At 38.2% G+C, this 22,218-nt stretch overlaps 1 protein-coding gene across 5 annotated transcripts in view; it reads left to right on the top strand.

The window, feature by feature from the left end:
• Positions 1–22,218, top strand: part of triob (trio Rho guanine nucleotide exchange factor b) — a 182,207-nt gene that overhangs the window by 154,281 nt on the left and 5,708 nt on the right. For 2 of the 5 annotated variants that reach the window (XR_008807619.1, XM_056257606.1), the window contains exons 36-53: positions 4,723–5,006; positions 5,986–6,156; positions 7,904–7,999; positions 8,073–8,221; positions 11,569–11,635; positions 11,969–12,072; positions 12,179–12,248; positions 13,342–13,431; positions 13,542–13,634; positions 13,774–13,824; positions 14,950–15,027; positions 16,891–17,082; positions 17,201–17,381; positions 17,758–18,404; positions 19,231–19,478; positions 21,457–21,595; positions 21,693–21,720; positions 21,833–21,998. Coding sequence is in view for 4 of the 5 variants with exons in the window: in XM_056257606.1 (XP_056113581.1) it covers positions 4,723–5,006; positions 5,986–6,156; positions 7,904–7,999; positions 8,073–8,221; positions 11,569–11,635; positions 11,969–12,072; positions 12,179–12,248; positions 13,342–13,431; positions 13,542–13,634; positions 13,774–13,824; positions 14,950–15,027; positions 16,891–17,082; positions 17,201–17,381; positions 17,758–18,404; positions 19,231–19,478; positions 21,457–21,595; positions 21,693–21,720; positions 21,833–21,998 (2,854 nt within the window). In the remaining variant the exon portion in view is untranslated. Of the gene's footprint in view, positions 1–4,722; positions 5,007–5,985; positions 6,157–7,903; positions 8,000–8,072; positions 8,222–11,568; positions 11,636–11,968; positions 12,073–12,178; positions 12,249–13,341; positions 13,432–13,541; positions 13,635–13,773; positions 13,825–14,949; positions 15,028–16,890; positions 17,083–17,200; positions 17,382–17,757; positions 18,405–19,230; positions 19,479–21,456; positions 21,596–21,692; positions 21,721–21,832; positions 21,999–22,218 lie in introns of those variants that run through there. The other 3 variants (XM_056257617.1, XM_056257639.1, XM_056257631.1) reach the window with 2 other exon arrangements.

Raw genomic sequence — 22,218 nt, 5'->3', positions numbered from 1 at the left:
CTCTTTGAGTCTTCTCATCCGGTTTTCCCTTCCTCCCTCTCTCTCATTCTGAGCATAACTTAGTCACAGCTGTGGATGGAACACCAAACCTCCCTCTTTCTCCATCCCCCTTCCTCTCTCCCTCTCTCTCTCTCTCCCTCCCTTTCTTTCTTTCATAGTCCATCACTCTCTTCTCAGCATTATGTGGTCAAATCCTTTCAGTTTAGAGGAGTTAGTGTAGGTGTCCTCCTCTGTTCAGATCACCTCTTGGGTATGGCACATGGAATACACTCTTTTTTATCAGTCAGGTCACTCTGTCACATGGGTTCAGCTTCAGGACGCTCAGAGAACTGCAAGTATTGGCTGCTGGATTTGGGTACGTTCCTCACAACGACACTGTCAGAACTGAATGCAGTCATCGTAACGCAACTTAATATAATGCAGCTTGTTTATTCAAGAAGATATTGAAGAACTTCTTTAATAAGGTTAGGGTGTGTTGATATGCAGGTTTATTTTAAGGATCACAATAGGTGATACATGAAGAAATAGTCATTTTTATTTGTGTCTGTTTTTATTCAATTCAAATTAGATGTGATTTAAAGTGAATTTGTTGATCAATAATGTATTACTCCGCATCTGATAAGCTTGGTCGTTGATTTATTTAGCTGGACTTTCTCTGTTAAAGAAGTCTTCTATAGATGTTCCTGTGTCTATAGAATGTTCTTCATAGTAATTCAGTTACCACAATGTCACTTCAGTGGAAATTGTACACCGTTTACACAGTTGATTTTGAGGCTCCGGACAGCTTTTAAAAGTTGTCTCTGACTGTCTGCTTTTATATTTGCAGATGCAAAGTAAATAGGTCAATGACATGGCAGTACATTAAAATGCAATACAGTGAATTGAAGGGGGGAAAAAAACTTGTCTATGATGTTTTTAATTTTTGACTTGAAATTAATTGTGACATTTTTGGAGGCTTAGTGATCAAATTGTCCTGTTTTCATAATGAAGAAAATTATTTTTAAATTATTAAAAGAAAGAAATTCTCAAAAAGAAAAATTATTGAGTAGTTTATCATAAAATTGTATTTTTACTCAATTATTATTTTAAAAAATCCAAGTCATGGTTTGACTATGCAGGTAAAAGAACCTCTGTGCCAACAACAATAAGGCTTTTTATTTGACCTTTAATGACAAGGCTGATGATTAATCATTTTTATGACTGAATAATTGAAGATTCATTGTATGTAAATTGTACAATGACAATAAAGAAATATATAATCTATAATTCATGATTTTTGTCAAATTAAATGAACCCTTAAATGCATACCCTTAAATGCATACCGGGTCTTTATCTGGATAATTGCCACAATGTATATGCTCAAATGTATTCAATGGGTTATTACTTTTTACTTAATGATTTCATTCAAAATTGAACTTTTCATGAAAATACTGTAGTATAGACTTTTTTTTTTTTTTTTTTTTTTTTTTTGAAAACCATATGAAACCAACATGGTTTCAATAATGATTTTAAACTAGATTTGTCCTTCTTTTCTTAAATCTTGGACACTGTCAATTGTCATTGGCCTGAATATCATAGTTATAGAAATTCATGATGGTGCTTATATTTGGCTTTTGTTTATAGGCTGTTTGATTTAGAGGTTACAGTATGTTGGTGTTTACGTGCTCTAGGTCAGGGCTCTGCTTGAACAGTTCACCCAAAAATGAAAATTGCGTCATCATTTACACACCATCAACTTATTCCAAACCTGTATGAATTTCTTTCTTCTACTAAACAAAAAAAAAAGAAAGTGGGTAACCAAACAGTTGATGCGACCCATAGTATGAAACAAAATACTATGACAGTCAATGGGGTCCCATCAACTCTTTGGTTTCCCATATTCTTAAGTGTGTGTGTGTGTGTGTGTGTGTGTGTGTGTGTGTGTGTGTGTGTGTGTGTGTGTGTGTGTGTGTGTGTGTGTGTGTGTGTGTGTGTGTGTGTGTGTGTGTGTGCACGTGTGTGTGTGTGTGTGTGTGTGTGTGTGTGTGTGTGTGTGTGTGTGTGTGTGTGTGTGTGTGTGTGTGTGTGTGTGTGTGTGTAGCAGAAGAAAGAAATTCATACAGGTTTGGAACAACTTGAGGGTGAGTAAATAATTACGCAATTTTCATTATCTATCCCTTTAATAAAGATTCTCAGGCATAGAGAGCAATGCAGCAGAACTTTGTGGAACCTGTGCATGTGTTTTTGAGCGAGTCTTTATTATTAATTCGGATCTCAGAGAAACAGACAAGATCTTTCTAAATATTACCCATCAGTCTATGAAGTGAGAGGCTCAAAGTATGAGAAAGCATCAATGTCACACCTCAAGCATTCCTATTTAATGGACGTACCTCAGTTGGGATGGAATATGAAATACTTGGACGGAATGGAATACTTCTATAAAAAACAATATATTTTTTTCAAGACGTTTTTTTTTTAAGATTTCAGTGTTCAATGTTTATATATGATTTATATCTTTGAATAATGTACAACTCACTGTGAGGTTCCTATGAGGAGACTGGTTGTGTCCTCTACAGGCGACATAGGGCTCATTTCTGTGGCACTGAAGGCTCGGCTTGTTCAGGTGTGAATTTAACGACACAGTTCAGGAGGAATGGGTTTGTAACAGACCAGGAAAAACACACCACAATCCACAACTGATAAATCAAGGAACATCATATAGGAAAATTGTATTCAATTATGCTGTTTTCAGGGATTTTCAGTCATTTGCTCATCAAGTTTCATTATCATAGACTTTTAGTTTGCTTCTCATTATTTCCTGTTGTCTTTGTTTCCCGCCATCTTTAGTTAGTATTGCAATTCATCTGATCATCACACCTGTTAGTCTTTTAGTTCGTTGTCAGTATGTATTTAAGTTTCTTCGTTTGTCCGCCTTGATTGTCGGTTATTGTTTGTGTGTCAAACGCTGTTACGTTACTTGTGGATTATCTGAGTTTGCTTAATTAAATACTTATATTTTTGAATTCATCTTCATCTGATCTTCTTCTTAATTATTCACTGTGATATTGACAGCTGTTATGTACAAGTAGTCACAACTTTTTCCAGTCAGAAGAATTTTTCAGAAAAGTTATGTAGTTGACTTTGCCAAAACCAACATGTCTGTGTTAAACTGACATATTTAAGGTTTATATCCTGCTGTGAAGATTATAAATGAAGACAGTAACAAACACGCACTCGCTAAATTGTCCACAGCTGTCTATTACTCCGATATTATCTGTTTTAGATAAACCCGCCCAAAAACCGGTGCACAAAAAAAAAAAAAGAACTAACTAACTCACTTTACATGTCAGTCAGACGGTTCTCATCTAATTGGCCACAATGAGCCTTTATTCAAAACCTTTGTAAATCACTGAACAAGACATTACAACTAATTGGTTCACAATGATTCATATGTCGACATCAATAGCAATATGATTTCATTGCTGATATAGAAGTGTTCATCACTTATCAAATGTAAGACTAAAGTGCACAAAGTGCTAGCTCTACAAAGACAATAGTGGCATTTTCCAGCTCAAGTCAGTTCAGTGTTGATTCAGTTCAGTTCAATAACTGTGTAAAGTTCATCAATTATGAAACAAGTTCAATTCAGCTATAAGCAGCTCTACAGAAGGAAATAGTGTCGTTATTCATCCCGAGTTATAGACTGTACATGTATTTTTATAGTGACAGTCAATAAAGATTTATTTATCAGCTCTTGATTTTTCCACTCATCCCCTGAAAACCATTCTTTAGAGGCCTTGAATGCCTTTCTTCTGCACATCAATAGACTTGAAAAGAATATCTTATGCAAGCTTTATGTAAGGACATACTCTCTGAGGAGCAGAGCAAGGTCTTTTAAGAGGGTTCTGCAGTTTCAGTTTTGAAGAGGGCTGAAAACAGAAACCCTTCTGAAGTGAAAAGTAGAGCTATGATTATCATCACCTTGTGGTGAAAAAAAACACTCACACTCTTAACCCTCTCAATAAATCCCAGAATAATTAACAACTGATAAAATATACTTGATATCATTTTAGTTATTAAGTGTATTCATTATATTTGTTTATTAGTTATATGTAGTTATTATAGTTATAATGCAGTAAACTGTGGTACAATGACATTGCAGTAATTCTGTTTTGAGAAATTACTATGTACAGAGGCCCAAAAAATATTTAGGCAATTAAAAGAACATATAAAAAATTCGAATGTCTTTGTGTTATACAACAAAATAAATGTCATTTATTTAAAATAAATACAGAAAGCACGCTTTTTCAAGCTAAATTTCCCAAAAAAGAAAGTTAGTTTTTAAATGATAAAATAATATATGATGTAGCCTATTGATAAAAAAATTGGAAACATAACTTTCTTGTTTTGATTTACTTTTTTTTATTTTATTTTTTATTTGAGATTATATCACTGACTTCTACTAACAAATATCCTTGCCATGAAAATATATAAATTATGTAAACAATTTAAGAGCATACTTGAGTTATTAATAACACTTAATAATATGGTATACCATGCTGTTGTTAAATTCTTGTTTTCGATTGACATTATAGGTTCATTATTTTATGACTACACAGCTTTAAACTCTTGTTAGTAGTGATCAAAGTTTTTTCAGCAGTTTAGTAAAATAAAAACACTGACTAGGCCCAGCAAGACATGTAAATGCCACTTCTGTCTCTCTCTCTCTCTCTTTCTTTAAAGACACACTCTCGGTGTCCAGTAATGAAGGAGGACTTTCGGGCAGTGCCACGCTGCAGCCGGGTCATTTGCAGAGCTCTCCTGGACCCAGACGGCCCGGCAATACTCTGCGCAAGTGGCTGACCAGTCCAGTCAGACGACTCAGCAGTGGCAAAGCTGACGGCCACGTAAAGAAACTCGCACACAAGCACAAGAAGAGTCGAGATGTTCGCAAGAACGCAGACCCCGGCTCACAGAAAGACTCAGATGACAGTGCCGCCACACCACAAGATGAGACCATAGAGGAGGTTGGTGACCAGAAAACCAATAGAATAGCACACACAAACCTATTACTTTTGTCAGGTGTATTAGCTTGATGAGCGAATCAGTTAAAAAAAAAAATCTGCATTGAATTGTGTATCAATGTATTATATAATTGTTTGTATGGATTCAAGTGTATCATTCGAAAGTTTGGGGTCGGTAAGATATATATATTTTTTTATTTAAGACATTAATACTTTTATTCAGCAAGGATAAATGAATTAATCAAAAGTTACAGTACATTTGATATTGTTACACAAATATTTCAAATACATTTTTGCATTTTTTCTTGAAAAAGTATTAGGATTTCCACACAAAAAATAAATAATTATAAGAAATGTTAATCAAGCACCAAATCAGCATATTCAAATGATTTTTTAGGTGTCATGTGACTGAAGACTGGGGTGATGGCTGCTAAAAATTTTAGCTTTGCCATCACATTTTAAAATACAAAAAAATAGTAAATTGTACTGAAATTCCACTGTTTTCACGATCAAATAAATGCAGGCTTGGTAAGCATAAGAGACTTTTAAAAACATTAAAATCTTATAGACCCCACACTTTTGAATGGTATATTCAATTATCTATACAATTGTTTACTTAAAAAAAAAAAAGTTTGCAACAGTGAAAAGGGTTAAAACAGTTTGCAGATAAGTAAATGTCTATGGTAGTTTGTTAGTTGCCACTCCTATCCTGGTAAATACATTTGAAACGTCAATGAAAGGCAGAAGTAAATGTAGCATACTGTCTGTTTTTAAGTGTTGCGCTGTATGATTTGTAACTGTCTAAGTGTTATTTATGTCTTGTGGTTTCCAGTGTAGAGCAGTTATAAATACAGTGCAGCGCTTCCGCTAGTGATATTTTGGTATAAAAATGTGCCGCAGCTGCCAATCTGTTTCATAGCTTAACAATGTTTATCTCTCTTTTTTTTCTTTCTTTCTGTTTCTCTCTCTTCTGTCCTCACAGAGGATGAGAAATGAGGGCTTGAGCAGTGGCACTCTGTCTAAGTCTTCCTCCTCAGGGATGCAGAGCTGTGGTGAAGAGGAGGGAGAGGAAGGGCCAGATTCGGTTCCCCTGCCACCCCCTATGGCCATCCAACAGCACAGTCTTCTGCATCAGGACTCCCAGGAGGACAAGGTAATTGCTGAAGGGTCGCCAAATCAACATGGATGGGTTTTGATATCCATTTTGATTTGACATTACATTACTTTTTTGAAACCTGCTATTTTGGACTAAACGAAGTAAATTGTTGTTCATAAAGTCCACATAAAATCTCATTTGGCTCTGTTACATACTTAAAACACGTTCTTGGTCTTATCATGCACGATTCATCAGTGCATGTTTAAAAAGTACATATACTGTATATATTTAGTAACACTTTATTTTACAGTGTCCTTGTTACATATGTTACATGTACTTGGCCTTTTGTTGTGGCCAGCCTAAGGCACACCTGTGCAATAATCATGCTGTCTTGATATGCCACACCTGTGAGGTGGATGGATTATCTCGGCAAAGGAGAAGTGCTCACTAACACAGATTATGACAGATTTGTGAACAATATTTTAGAGAAATAGGCCTTTTTCATTCAATATGACATTGCGTTTTGGCTGATGTCACCTAGTGTCAGTGCGGTCAAATCCACAATATTATTGATTTGCCTGCACAGACACTATTGGTTGAGAACTGAACTGAGCTGGACGATGACATCACTTTTTCTGCAGAACTGCTTTTTAAGATTAAATCAACTCATTTAATAATTGATGATCTGACTGAACTGATTTCATGATTTTCACTGAACAATGACTTATTTTTTTGCCGTACAACCGAAATGAACCGACATTTTTCACATTACGAAAGTAGAATGTGTTGCAAATGCCATTTCATATTGACTTTAACCTATGGTAATGATAGCTTAGAAGAAGACCAGTGAGGTCTCTGTCTCTAACTCTAACTGCTGTCTGTTTTCTCTTTGTTTCTTAATGTTCTCCAGCATTATGTTGATTTCTGTTCTGCCTCTGTTTTGTCTCAGTTTCCTTATCTCTCTATGTAGTCTTCTCTCCTCCAGCCGTCTCCTGTTCTTTCCTTCTATTCAGTATTTTTTCTACTTTTATACCTCATCCTTGCATATTTTCCTTCTTGTTCATTAATTTGTCTGAATACTCCACACGTCCTCAGTTGTGGTATGCCAGAACTTGAGGCACAGATTCAGTAGCCTTCTGACTTCTGACTGTTATAGCCTGTGAGAGCCCTTCTGTCCGTGACCTTTATGTGCTTTTTAATGGAGTATTTGTGTGTACGCTCACATGTGGTGGGCCATGTATGCACTTACGCTTTACCCAAAACAACCCAAATCTTCCAAACCAAAGTTCCTACTTCCGTTCCCCCCATATTAGCCCCTACCACTCTGAAATCAGCCCCCGATTGGCTGGCGAATCCAGAAACCACACTCATTACCATATTTGGAATGGAATGTTTCCGCCTTCAGTGTCAGAACACTACAATGGTGAGCATCGTTGCAGATTCACATAATAAATGAATATTGAAGTCTAGTCAATTATGTAACTATAACCCAAAAGGGAAGTCACTCCACTTAATAAACAAGTCCTCATGGGGGAAAAGACAGGTAGGGCATTTAACATGCAAATTAGACCACTTAGTTAACCACCAATAAATAATCAATTGATGAGTAAGCAGTATATCCCTTTTGAAACAAGAAAAAAAAAAAACAGTGGAAACAAGCCTAAGGTGGTAGTCTTGCTGTTTCCCAACCTGACCAAAATTGTTTGATTATTATTTTATTTTTTTGGGTGAAATTCACAACAATTATGATATTCCTACCGTTGTGAGATTCTAAATATTGTCACTTGTTTTCTTTTTTACATAGGCTACCTCCCGTCTATCTGGACGTCCCAGCAGTTCAGAGACACCGAGTGCAGCTGAACTGGTCAGCGCTATTGAGGAACTCGTCAAGAGCAAAATGGTAGGAGATCACAGTCCATCTTTTCACATTGAATATTTTTGTATTGTCCACTAAATTCATTTTTCTCTCTCAGAGTCTGGAGGACAGGCCCAGTTCTCTCCCTGTTGAGAAAAGAGATAGCAGTAGTCCTTCCTGCATCCCATCGGATAACTCCTTCCTGTCTTCCTCCTCTCCCATCGATGAGATGGACGAACGCAAGACTGGCTTCCTCAAGAGACGACAGTGCGTCCCTCTTTTATTTTCCTCAGATATTTTCTCTTTATAGTTTTTGTTCTTGGTGTAAACGTGTCACGGGTCTATGAAGGAGGACTCAAATGCAGAACGAGTGTTAACAGGTTTATTGACAAACAGTAGACAGATGACAGGATGTGGTGGGAGAGGTGAACAGTCCAGACAATAGGCAGGGATGAGACACAATGACAGCCGTAGTAACTAGCCGAGCAGCAGTTGTAACTGGCAAGATGACTGGAGAGTAGTAATGGCCAACACAAAAAAACCATATGTTCAAGCACATAACAAACATAGAGACATGAAACAAAGACAATACAGTCAAAGCTGCCAGGGCAGAAGCGGCGGGCTCTGGGACTGCCTTCACAGCAGCGGGCTCACATTCTGTGGACACGACAGGTTTGGCAGAAATTTCTAGGGACTTGACAAGTCTTGTAAGATATTCAGAGAAGGCATCTGCAGCAATGACAACAGGCATCTTGGGACTGGGCTCAGTGAACATGACAGGACAGGCAGAGATTGTCTCAGAGGGAATAACATTACTAGTCAACGGCTTAGAAATTGATTTCACTGGACTTGATACCTCAGGAACTACTGGACCTGGAGCTTGAGAATGGAGAATCGTAGATTGTTCTGCACAGGCCTTTTTCTTCCTCTTTCGATGGGCTGATACTGTGTACTGGGCTGCCTCTGTAGTATCTACAGCACACTTAACCAACCCAGGCAGAAAAGGAGTGACCTTCATCGACTCAGCAGTGACTGAAACAGACCTGGCAGACTCTGAAGTAACAGGAATACTCTGGTTAGTTACTGGGATAACAGAGGTTAAGTTAGCAGACTCAAAGGTGGCTTGAACTGACTTAATTGTCTGAGATAAGACAGCGGTTGACTTGACTGGGTCTTGAATAACAGATATTGACTCAGATCTTGAAGTGACTGGGACTGACCTGGATGCCTGGGAGAAGATGGCGGTTGGTTTGACTGACTCTGGGGTAGCTGTGGTGGACTGAACTGCCCTATTCCGTCTGGATCTTAGTCTCTTGGTAGAAGCCAGAAGAGGATCATAAACTTGATGTGACAGGCAAGGAAGGGCAGTGTGATTGTTGAAAGATGATACTAGTCGACTTGGTATTCCCCACTTACTGCGATGACCAAGGTACCTGGAGAAACCCCAGAAATCCAGAATCCTGAGAGAATCCATCTCCCATGCAGGCAGGGGGTCATCCAAGCAGGAGTTAAAAATGTCCTTGAGAGCAGTGTCATTATAATCAAGCCCCACAGACATTGTCCAAAAGAATTGGACAATGTCCAATGTCCCCCCCCCCACCTCAAAGCCATCCTGACGAAGAGCAGTGAGACCACGATGACAAGCCATTCTCTCCCGGATGTTAGCAGGTTAGCAGGATCTTGATACTCATTCTGCTGAGTCCTGAACTGGCCAGTTCGTTCTGTCACGGGTCTATGAAGGAGGACTCAAATGCAGAACGAGTGTTAACGGGTTTATTGACAAACAGTAGACAGATGACAGGATGTGGTGGGAGAGGTGAACAGTCCAGACAATAGGCAGGGTCCAGGGATGAGACACAATGACAGCCGTAGTAACTAGCCGAGCAGCAGTTGTAACTGGCAAGATGACTGGAGAGTAGTAATGGCAGAGCAGCATGAGACCTGAGAATACAAGCAATAGCCAGACAGGAACTTCAAATACAACAGCAAGGCACTCAGGGATCTCAGGCTCAGCACCGGGCTTCCTCCAAAGCAAAGAGTGTAAGCAGCCAGGGACGCTCTGCTTGCAGGACTGAAACTAGAGACAAAGGAGACAAGACAGACAGGACCGATGGCAGAACTAAAGCACTAAAATACTTATACAAATAAAACACTGTAGACTTTAGTAACAAGAAACAAACTATGTAGCACAGCAGTACACAGTAGCACAACACAAACATAGAGACATGAAACAAAGACAACACAGTCAAAGCTGCCAGGGCAGAACCCTGACAAAACGGGCCTTAAGACAGCACCAAAATCGAATCTCTTATGTGGAACCTTGTAAGTGACTGACTTGGAATATGAATCACATCAAGGCTTCATCTCTCAACACAAGTGTTGACACTTTGACCTCTGCACGAAAGGTTTTGCAGATAGTAGCATAGAAGTTTTTAAAAACCAGGAATGGACATACATAAATGGCAAAAAGAGCAAAAGAAGATGAAAGAGGTAACGAGTTTAGGACAGAAAAGAGTTGTACCGACTTGATACATCATAGAATGTAAAAATAAATCTTTTGACATGAGGGACTCGTTTTATGACTCCTTACTGTCTTGGTATGCTCTTGTTGAATTTAAATTAGTTCAATAACTAATTTAAGACGGGTACAGGATCATTTAGAATATTGGTTGTACATTGCGATATATCATGCAAATTGCCTCGTAATTATTGTGTTTACTTTAAAAGGTCAGTGGAAAACTGGGTCAAAGCTATGGTCTGAACTTTGAGCATCACATTATAATGCTTTACATTGGGTTTAGTTAGCTATAGCTTGAAGATTTATCCCATAGAGTTCAATGCATTGAGGAACATTAGCTACAGTATGTTTCCATCCAAAGTTTAACTATTTAACTGATGCGCAAAATTGGAATATCACATACAACATTTGCCAATAAAGCACAGTGAGAACAAAATCATTGTTTCCTGATAAACTAGCACTAAATATTATGGTTGCACTATGTGTACTTACAGTGTACTTACCTTAGAAAGTACTGGGTAATATAAGATAACTACAACGGTTAAGGCAGGGGTCGGCAACCTATGGCATGCGTTACAACACTGGCACGCTGACTCTCTGAGGGTTAATCGCTGGCACGTGAGCAAAAGAGAGAGAGATGTAGTACCTCGTACCTGCATACAGATGTACATTTTAAGGGTAATCATTCCTCTTAGTAACACAGCTTGTTATATTAAGGAGTTATACATACTTTCAAAGTGTGAGAATTAAACTGCGCAAGTCAATAAAAGCACGCTGCTCTGACAAACCATTAGCACGTCCACTGCGCATCACTCACACACAAGTTACTGACTGACAGCGAACAGCTTGTTCCGCTGAACATAGTCAATGCTATAAATGTCATGTGAAAGGGTGCATAGGCAGCATTGATTCCTGTAGAGTAGGCTACTATAATTAGCATAAAAAAATACGTAGCACACTCAAATATTGATTTCTTAATTAGAAATATTTTTACAGATACTAAATATGTTTCTTTTCACACCACCTGCCATCTTGTTTTTTTTGTTTGTTTTTTTTGGTTTAAATATAAATGTCCTAATGTCTTTTTTTCCCCCAGTTATGTTCTGCTGGAACTGGTCGAGACAGAGAGGGACTACGTGAGAGACCTTGGTGCAGTCGTGGAGGTGGGATTATATTCAGTTCTTTTAACAAACACCGCACTGAGATCACTATGGTGACCACTTGTAACCGAACACATTAATTCAAGTAAACACAATAGGCAGCTGCTGTCAGGGTTAAGTTCTGTTTGTTCAGTAGTAGTCTATATCTATTGAGGGCTTACACAACTTGTTGTGAATTGATCACATGATCTGTTTGACTGTTAGGAGTGTCTCTCTGAAAAGAAATGAGATTGGTTTGGATTTGCTGCTAATTCAGAATGCTGGCTCAGTGTGATCACGTGTTTTTTCTGTCACTGTCTACATGGTAACTGTACTCGTGTGTTCTGACACCTGCAGGGCTACATAAGCAGGATGAAGGAGGAGGGTGTACCCGACGACATGAAGGGCAAAGATAAGATTGTCTTTGGGAACATTCACCAGATTTATGACTGGCATAAAGAGTATGTGAAAAGGATGCACTTAGCTTCCATCCTCTCAAATACCATATTAAGACCCTAATTTTAATTTTCTGGCATTAATGCTAATGTAAACCTCTGCTCTTTGTAGCTTATTTCTTAGTGAACTGGAGAAGTGCTTGGAGGATCCTGATAGGCTCGCACCCCTGTTTATCAGACAGGTATGATGTGATTTCACTCTTACTAAAGCCCTATTCGGATGGGACTAGTTTTCTAAACGATGTTTGAATTACAATTCTTATCACTCGCCGTCTGTGATTTCATCTACGATTCGGTCAGGATTAACATCACCATGTTTATTACAGAGGTGGGGGTGTTTTATTCTAGATGTGGGCATTACAGAAAATCATGTGCTGTGCTTGACGTATGACATATATGTATTTTAATTTATTATTTGTTGATATAATTTGAATTTATTATAAAAACCCTATTTAAGTAACCTGCACAAGTTTATAGCAGTGGCTGTTTATAATAAATTTGCAAAAGTGAGAGAAGTATCTTAGTCTTACCTGACACAGATATTAAAATTGGCAGTCTTAGCAAGTTTCTGCGATTTGGCTCTATTTATTAATTTTGTAATGTTATTTTCGTTGGAGACCATCCATATTGAAACTAATATTGCCAAACGGTAGCTCAGGTAGGTCAAAAAATGCAGGTGGAGAAGCATTAGGATAATGCAATATCAGCAATCACAGACATTCACATTCGGTCGGGATTAGATTTCTCAGAGGACCGCTGAGTTTACCGAAAAACAGAGTAGGTAATTTGCTCTGGAATTTTTAAAAAGATTGTGTGAGATAAACACAGACTCGGTAGATTCAGAGGGGATTAAAATCACAAAGTACTGTGAAACACAAATTTCTCTACGTCCCCCTGGAAAACTAGTCCCGTCCGAATAGGGCTTAAGACAACTACAATTGCAAGGTGCATCTGTGTTCAATACAAAGGTGAAGTGTTTATTTTCTGTTCCACTACACAAAAGATTTTCGATTTTTTTTTTTTTTGTGTCAGAAAATGCGTAATTTATAAAATGAACGGCTTTAGATAAACTAATCTGATTGTCATGTTCTGTGTTGGTTTTATTTTGTGTACTCTCAGTTTGTATGTTCTTATTTCCTGTGTTAAGTTCCTGTTTTCTTTGTTCCTTTAGTTTCCATTGCTAGTTTGTTTCTATAGTTACTAATAGTTTATTTAGTATGATGATTAATGATAATGATTCTGACTTCTGAGTGTGAAATTTTGTTTTGACTACAGGAACGAAGACTCCACATGTACATTGTGTACTGCCAAAACAAGCCCAAATCAGAGCACATTGTTTCAGAGTACATCGACACATATTTTGAGGTAAGACTCAAGTTACTGTCTGCATCCTGCCTGACATTTAAAACATGAGTCATGAAAAGTGAGACAGACTCGTCATAACCACCCTCATCTTTTCTTTGTATCTTCATCAGGAATTAAAGCAGAGGTTAGGCCACAGGCTACAGATCACGGATCTACTGATTAAACCAGTGCAGCGGATCATGAAATACCAGCTTCTGCTGAAGGTCAGGCAGGGACATTGCAGAAGCAATGTAGCCATTCTTTCTAGTATTACTGACCCATACAGTCTCATTATGCTTATCTTTGAGAAAGTATTTTTTCTTGTTTTATTCTGACATCCTTGTTCTGATTGCATAATTTTAGGATTTCCTTAAGTTCTCCAAAAAGGCTGGTTTGGACACTGTAGAATTAGAGGTAAGTGTATTTGTTAAGACATGGGCAGTGGTGGAATGTAACGAAGTACAAATACTTCGTTACTTTACTTAAGTAAATTTTTCACGTATCTGTACTTTACTTAAGTAGAATCAATAGTGCATACTTTTTACTTTTACTTCGTTACATTTTGTAGCAATTATTATACTTTCTACTCCACTACATTTCTACAACGTTCTGTTACATTTTCGTTACATTTTCTGATCAGTTTTTCCCCTGCCAAAACGTCATCCTGACCGTCCGTTCATCGCCCGTTTCTGTCTCACCAGTGAAGTTTGGTTGCCATAGATATATCAACCCGGTCACACTAAATGCGTCTCTATAGCACGCAGTGTGTTTATCGTGCAATTTATACGCGAAAATGAGTTTTTACATGCATAGGAAACGCATTGGAAGGTTTAGTAGTGATGTGGGGTGCGTGTGTATTATACGTTTGGTTAGGATTAGTATGGCAAGCCAAGAGGTTCAGAATTACGCCATAAATGAATCGCGTTTACAGCCAAACGCCGTCATATACAGCGTTTTAACATAATATGTGTGTTTATATATATATATATATCGTATATAGTAAGGGTATATAGTAAGCTTGATGTGTATATTGCGTAATTGCAAGCTTGTTCAGAAATGGTGACAAAAACTTAAAATATAACTGCTTTTCCATCATATTGAACATCATTATATGAGTATTAGGTTGAATGAGTTAGAATTAACTGTTTTATTAATCATTAGAATATAGACATTAAGAGAATAAATTGTTATGCAAGTACTTTTACTTTTAATACTTAAAGTACATTTAAAATCAGGTACTTTTTACTTTTTACTTAAGTAGGGTTGTCATTGTGGTACTTCTACTTTTACTAAAGTAAATATGTCTCTGGTTATTTGTACTTTTACTTAAGTACTGAGATTCAGTACTTCCTCCACCACTGGACATGGGTTAGTATTTAACTTTTAAAAACCACCTAGCAACACCCTAGTAACGACCCACTACACCTTAGTAATAAATTAGTAGTACACTGGCAAATGTTACACAAGCAAGCACCAGTCATGTTTTCTTTAGAAAAATTAAAAATGTAGTTGTTAACATTGCTGTATGCTCTCTCACAGAAAGCGGTAGAGGTGATGTGTGTTGTTCCTAAACGCTGCAATGACATGATGAATGTTGGACGCCTCCAAGGATTTGATGTAAGATGAATTTCCTTTTTTACAAAAAATTATGAGCGTGTAGGTGGGAAGTTAAAAGCACAGCCATTAACAGTTGTATGTACATAAATTGGCAGTAATTCCTTTAATTCTGATTCAGCTAAAAGGCAACAAATCAAACTAAGAATGGCAGTGAATTTTCATCATTCCCTGGAAAGAGTTTAGATGCCTGGCAAAATTCACTAAAACGCTGACTTTGCCCTCCAAATAAAAAGCATGGGAGCATCACACAATATTTTGAAATAGACTGCATAGAGAGTCTTACGGAAGCCCTGAACGGCAACGTAAAAAAAAAAAAACAGAAAAACTAGCATTTCGAGATTAGAGTCGAAATATTTCGAGATTAAAGTCGAAACCGCAACGTAAAAAAAAAAAAAATCTGTTAAAAATTCAAGTCGAAACATTTCGAGATTAAAGTCGAAACATTTCGAGATTGAAGTCGAAACATTTCGAGATTAAAGTCGAAATATTTCGAGAGTACAAGAATACAGTCTTCCGTAGAAGTTGCGTGTGTGCTTGCCATTGTTTCACATTGCCGCACACACAGGGATTCATAATGGTGCATAGCGAGTGTTTCACACAGTGTGTGTGTGTGTGTGTGTGTGTGTGTTTTGTTTCAACAAAAGGAAATTCAACAGGTGCCAATCTACCAGCATTAGGCTACCATTATAGGACGTCATAAAATATACTGCGCCGGAATAGACTTTAGCCTATAGGAAAACCAACCCGGAAAAAAACTTTTCAGACTGGATGGAGATATCCAGCTGAATGAATGAATGAATGAATGAGGCATTTATATAGCGCTTTCATATAGGCCTACACTCAAAGCGCTTTACAATCATATCAGAGAATCTCTCCTCAACCACCATTAGTGGTTATTAAATCTGAGGAAATCACAGGATCCGGCCAAATGATTGGATACAGAATGATGCACTTAAAATGTATCCAGAACGTATTTGCGGTGAAGAGGGAGACAGAACGGTTACTGTTGTGTTCTCGACCCAGATAGTGTTGCCTAGACGAGCACGAAAACACCTCAAAAACACTGCCACATAAAGTTTGGACGATTGTGATACCTACTCCGGCGGAGTCTGTGCGCTCGTCTATAGGCAACGCCATGGTAATTATTGTTGGTAGATTAGCACCTGTGTAGAATTTTGTTGAAAGCCCAGATAAAAGTAAAAAGCTACTATTTTGTGTTGATCCATGGCAGTTCGACTTCACAAGTGCATTTCTTTACACACACACACGCGCTCTGAGCCAGTGGACGCGCACTGTTATGAATGCACACACTTCTATGGAAGACTGTATTATCATAATGTTTCGACTTTATTCTCGAAATGTTTCGACTTTAATCTCGAAATGTTTCGACTCTAATCTCGAAATGCTAGTTTTTTTTTTGTTTGTTTTTTACAGATTGTTTTTTTTTACGTTGCGGTTCAGGGCTTCCGTAGAGTCTTGTTGTGAATGTTTATTATAAAAACAAATTTCAAACAAAGCAGCTTTCTGTTTGTTAACGCGGCAAATCCGCATGGCTAACTTTAACCTGTTGTGAAATCTTTATAGGGAAAAAATGTTGCCCTCACTCAAAATTCCAGATCATGTTGATTCCTATTGAAATGACTGGATTTCACATGCGAAAATTTGCCCCCCAAAAAACAATGGTAAATGTGACCGCACCTTGAATGTAAATAAGCATTTACCCTGGGATGGATTACTAAGAGTCTCATTTTCGTTTAATACTTTTTATTACAGTTTTGTACTTTTTAGTGGTATTTTTTCACATGCTAGGGAGTTTTAACTTTTCTGTGGATTGAATATTGTTTATTTTATGTATGTGTTCAGGGTAAAATTGTAGCCCAGGGCCGACTGATTCTCCAGGACACCTTTATGGTCTCAGACCAGGACGGTGGTCTCCTTTCTCGCATGAAGGAGAGGCGCGTCTTCCTCTTTGAGCAAATAGTTATCTTCAGTGAACCTCTGGATAAAAAGAAGGGCTTCTCTATGCCAGGTTATCTGTTTAAGAACAGCATAAAGGTGTGTAGACAGAACCACTGCTGTTGAAAACACTGTGCTCAAGACACAGCATAGCAACTAAAGACATATCATTCATCTCATTCTTCTTCTGTTATCTATCTCTATCTCTACTCTGCAGGTCAGTTGGTTGGGTCTAGAGGAGAGTCCTGACAATGACCCTTGTAAGTTTATTTTGACCTCAAGGTCATCAACTGGCAGTACAGAACACTATGTCCTCCATTCCTCCAACCGGATGGTTTCCCAGGCCTGGATCCAGCAGATCAGCAGCATCCTGGAAAACCAGAGAAACTTCCTCAATGGTAAGGCAATTTTAGGAGTTTATTGGTTAAATATCTGTAAACCAAAAGGTTGTTGGTGTTAAGCCCCACAAACTATCTTAACCTCAAGTTGGTCCTGTGGGATTGTTCCTGTAATATGTTTACTATATGTTGCTTTAGACCAGGGGTATCCAATCCTGCTCCTGGTGTGCCAATGTCCTGCAGAGTTTAGCTGCAAGCTGCCCCAAAACACATTGATTAGCTGTTTCAGGTGTGTTTAAATAGGACTGGAGGTAAACCCTGTAGAATAGTGGACCTCTGGGAGCAGGATAGGACAGGATAGAACATTCAGACATGAAAATGTCTTTGTTAATTGAGTTATAGTATTTAACCTACTTGTCTCTGGTTGTCCACTCAGCACTCACTTCACCCATTGAATACCAACGTAACCATGTTGGAGCAAGCGGTATTGGAGGACCCAGCAGCAGTGGACTCCCAGGGGGTAGCAGCAGCTCTTCCATGGGTCCCGGCTGCGGCTCCCGATCCCGAGCTTCCCGAATCCCTCAACCTTCCTCTCGTCTCCCTCAGCCTGTGCAGCACCACCACGCCCCCACCCCAGATGACCGCACTTCAGGTACGTGCCCTCTTCCTGACCAGGACCTTAACGGTGAGGTCCCTAGGATGCGGGTCCTGGAGAGCCCCTTGAAGGAGCTACGCGAGGAAGCCCAAACAGGGACACCTATTCCAAGAACTCCAGTTACGTCCCAGTCTCTCACCCTAACGAAGCCTCGTCTAAGAGTCCCATCACCCATTCTCTCCCCCTTGAACCCTCAGAACTTTACACCTTTCACACCAGGCATCCAAGCCCAGAAGGGTTCCCCTTTTTGGGTCTCGATGCCAGCTTCTCCCACTGGCAGGCCTGGCTCTTACACAGAGCAGAGTGACACGTTAAGTCGCAACCAGTGTCAGACTCGCAGGCACTCAGCCCACAGTAAGGAGTTGGACCGCATCAGTACTTGCTCCTCCACCAGTGAGCAGTCCCTGCACTCCACTCACAGCAATGGGGTAAGAGCCAAACTCTAGCTCCTGGCTTCAGTGAGGCCTAGTCCTGCTTCACCTCCACCTCCAGCTTCATACTAACCCGCTGGGGTGTGTAATTGTGCCTTGTCCTGGAACTAAAAGAGGATTCTCACAGGCTGTTGTGGATATTAACTGGCCTGGTTTGTCTGTGCTGAGCAACTAACAATGTACACTGTTAAACAGGATAACTTCTCAAGAGTTTCTCAGAAACTCTGTGCATCCATTGACTATCTCTGCTGATTTTATCTGCTTTGAACTGGCAGGATTTTTTTTCCTTAACAGCCCGTGAAGACCTAATATGCAAGCATTGGGAGCACATAAACCAGCTAACTAACAATTACTAACATATTTTTTTTCTTTTTAACCTCCTTACGGCTTTTTTGACAGATTTAAAAAAAAAATGCTTTTTGAGACTATTAAAAAAATATCCCCATAAAATCCCCTGCAGACTTATTTCCTATTGAAACAAGAACTTTTAGCAGTCCACTAGCAAATAGATGGTAATGAAGTTAAAAGACATTGACTAAAAGCCACAAAACTCCATTATTGATTTCATGTTGTCTTGAAGGGTTAGATTAACTCTCCTAACCAACAGAACTTTAAGGGTAATCACACTGACAGTAATTTGCTGCAACAAAGATATAAATCATATTTTCCTTGAACTGCTCTCACTTGCTTCATTCATGCTCTCTTAAATGTCCAGCTTACTAAATGTTTCAACACATTTCACATACAAACACAGTGAATAAAATGTAAATCCTGTAAAATGTGTGGTGTTATGCTGACGTTTTGCTTATGTGTCTACTCTCAGAGTGAAAGCAGCAGCAGCAGCAGTGTGTCAACCATGTTGGTGACCCAGGACTATGTGGCTCTAAAGGAGGATGAGATCAGTGTATATCAAGGAGAGGTTGTGCAGATATTGGCCTCTAACCAGCAGAACATGTTTCTAGTTTTCCGTGCCTCGACAGAACAAGGCCCAGCAGCTGAGGGCTGGATCCCCGGTTACGTTTTGGGTCACACCTCCTCCATCATTCCCGACTACCCCGACGGAACCCTCAAGTGAGGATTGGTTATTATTTGTTATTTATTACAGTATTATTACAGACTAAGTAGTCAGATCTAGGATGAAGAAGCAGCATATGGTTTGACTTTTTTTTTTGATGCACAATGTCAGCAATGTAATGTTTGCTTACCAGCGGTAACCTTAGCCATGTGTGATACTATTGGCACACGGAGGTGTAATCAGTGGGACGTAAGCAATAAAAGCAAAAAATTAAATAAAATGGGTGCAATAATTATTTTGTTTATTCTAGAAATACTAAAGTAATTCACATCTGCCAAACAGCTATCTTTGTGGTTAGGTATAGGGTACCTTCAGCTTCACAGCGTTTTATCATATTGTTACTTAACTGTGTAGTGTAGTGTAGTGTAGTGCAATTTGTATAATAACAGTTTTTATTCATAAGGGGTTTTCATTCATTAAGGGTATTCAGGGATTAAGGGATTCATTAATGGATGTTTATGAAAGCTTGTTTCAGCCACAGAATAACATTTTAAAAGATAATTCACGCAATTCTGACTTTATGACTGGCAATTGCGACTTTATATTTTGTATTTGCGACTTGCGAGATGTAAACTCGTCTTTTTTTGTAAAGACGATGTAAAAAAAGATGTCACCAATAATTCATCTTTCTTATTATTATATTATTTTATATTATATTATATTATATTTTATATTATTCGCTTTATACATTTACAGCAAAATCAGAGTACAAGCAGTTGTAGCTTAAATTTAAAAAGACAGTAGATAAATATGAATATTTATAAATGAACCATGCTGAAAATCAGCCTATTTGAAAAATATTGTTAGCTGATGCTAACTTGAGGTCATTTTTAAATATAAGTTCATATTCATATATTTTTATTCAACCAACTAGTTAGATTACATTTGATGGGAAAACAAAGGATGTGATGTTCAGAAAATGGTACAGTAATTATGATAATGGGAAGTGATGCCCCCTGGGGGCGTTTTACAATATAATTATATTTTCCTTAAATAACATGCACTCCCTAACTACAAGCCTTACTATTTTCATGTCATATAACTGTGATGTTCTGCAAAACAACAAGTTTTAAAACACTTTATTTTTAAAACTTACCGTGAAATCCATTTTCTCTCAGGTATGTTGCCAGTGTAAAATACATCATTCTTGTCAATAGTCCATAGCAACAACAAAAAAATGATCTTGACTCCATCTAGGGGTTATTATATTATATTATATTATATTATATTATATTATATTATATTACACGTAACACGTTATTTTAAGGTGAAGTTGTCACAGTTTAATTACACAAATGTATTAAAACATATTAATTAATTACATGTGCTTACTATAGGGTTAAGTTTAGGGTTTGATTTAGGGTTAGTTGCTTGTAATTATGTATAATTTACTGTTATTACTATAGTAAGTACATGTAACATGTAACTGCGTCACCTTAATATAAAGTACTATATTATATTATAGCAGTTACGTTTTAAAATAATGGGTCTTGTTGCTACAAAACCTCAAAACCCATCATCCTTCTGTAATATATTTCAAAATCGAACAGGATACTCAACATAAATGTTGAATGGGACTTGATTTTATACACAAGGAATTGATTGAAAAAAATGTAAAAACGTCTAGGTTACAGTATGTAACCTCGCTTCCCTCAGAAGTGAAACTCTACACTGCATCGTCAGTTCCACTTCGAAATGGAAATAAAAGGATTAAGTTATTTTGATTAAATGATGATGCTTTTGAGTAATGTGCACTGATGAATTGTCACAATAAAACATAAGCATGTAAACTGGTTCATTTTGAGTTCATGTTGACCTTAATTTGCTACAAATGCTGTAAGTGCGAAAACATCAGCTTATGCCACAGTCAGACCACAGTTTTTAATAGGATATTGACGTCTTGTTTGTTGTCTAATATTTATAGTCTAACTGTAAATTAGTTGTCTCAAGAACAGTGCTATTTTTGTCATACAGGAAGTCTTCATCATGGCACACAGCTCTCCGCATCAGACGAAAGTCGGAAAAGAGAGACAAAGAGGGCAGAAAAGAGAACAAACCAGAGAATGGCTTTCGCAAGTCTAGAGACGGACCCGCCAATAAGGTTTCTGTAAAGGTACTGCTTTAACAGTCTGATGATTGATTATGTAATTCATTTCACGCTTTTGACAAATTCTACATATGAAACATTACATTGTTGCTCTTTTTTTCAGCTTTTGAATCCCAACTACATTTATGATGGTAAGTAAGAATATTGCTCTTTCGTTCTTGGAAATCTCTCTGAATATATTGAATCAGTTCATGTGTCATAATGAAACGCCCATATGACTGTGTGTTTCTGAATTGCTGGCAGCAGTTCCCCCAGAGTTCACGGTCCCCCTGTGTGAGGTGGTGTGTGACAGGGGTGACAGCGTTACTCTCCGCTGTAAGATCTGTGGGCAGCCCAAAGCCTCGGTCTGCTGGAGAGGGCCTGACCAGAGCACTCTCAGCAGTGGTGGAAGATACACACTCACACACAGGTAAAACCAGTGCACAGACATCATTGTGCGTGTCATGATGTTATACAGACTGCAGGTGGCGCTTTTGCTTTGTTTTCTGATGGAATGGATTGTGAGAGATGAACAGTCATTTTGCTACTTTCATTTGAACTGTTTACTGAAAGAAACTTGGTACGTGCTAAATATTTCCATGCCGGTTTCTCCATGTTGTTCATTGACTGCATTTGGTAATTTGGACAAA

The sequence above is a fragment of the Rhinichthys klamathensis genome, unplaced genomic scaffold (assembly GCF_029890125.1).
Source record: "Rhinichthys klamathensis goyatoka isolate OS25496 unplaced genomic scaffold, OSU_Roscu_1.1 h1tg000006l_1, whole genome shotgun sequence".
Lineage (NCBI taxonomy): Eukaryota > Metazoa > Chordata > Actinopteri > Cypriniformes > Leuciscidae > Rhinichthys > Rhinichthys klamathensis.
The sequence above is the reverse complement of the archived record's forward strand: the minus strand, read 5'-3'. Positions and strand labels throughout refer to the sequence as shown.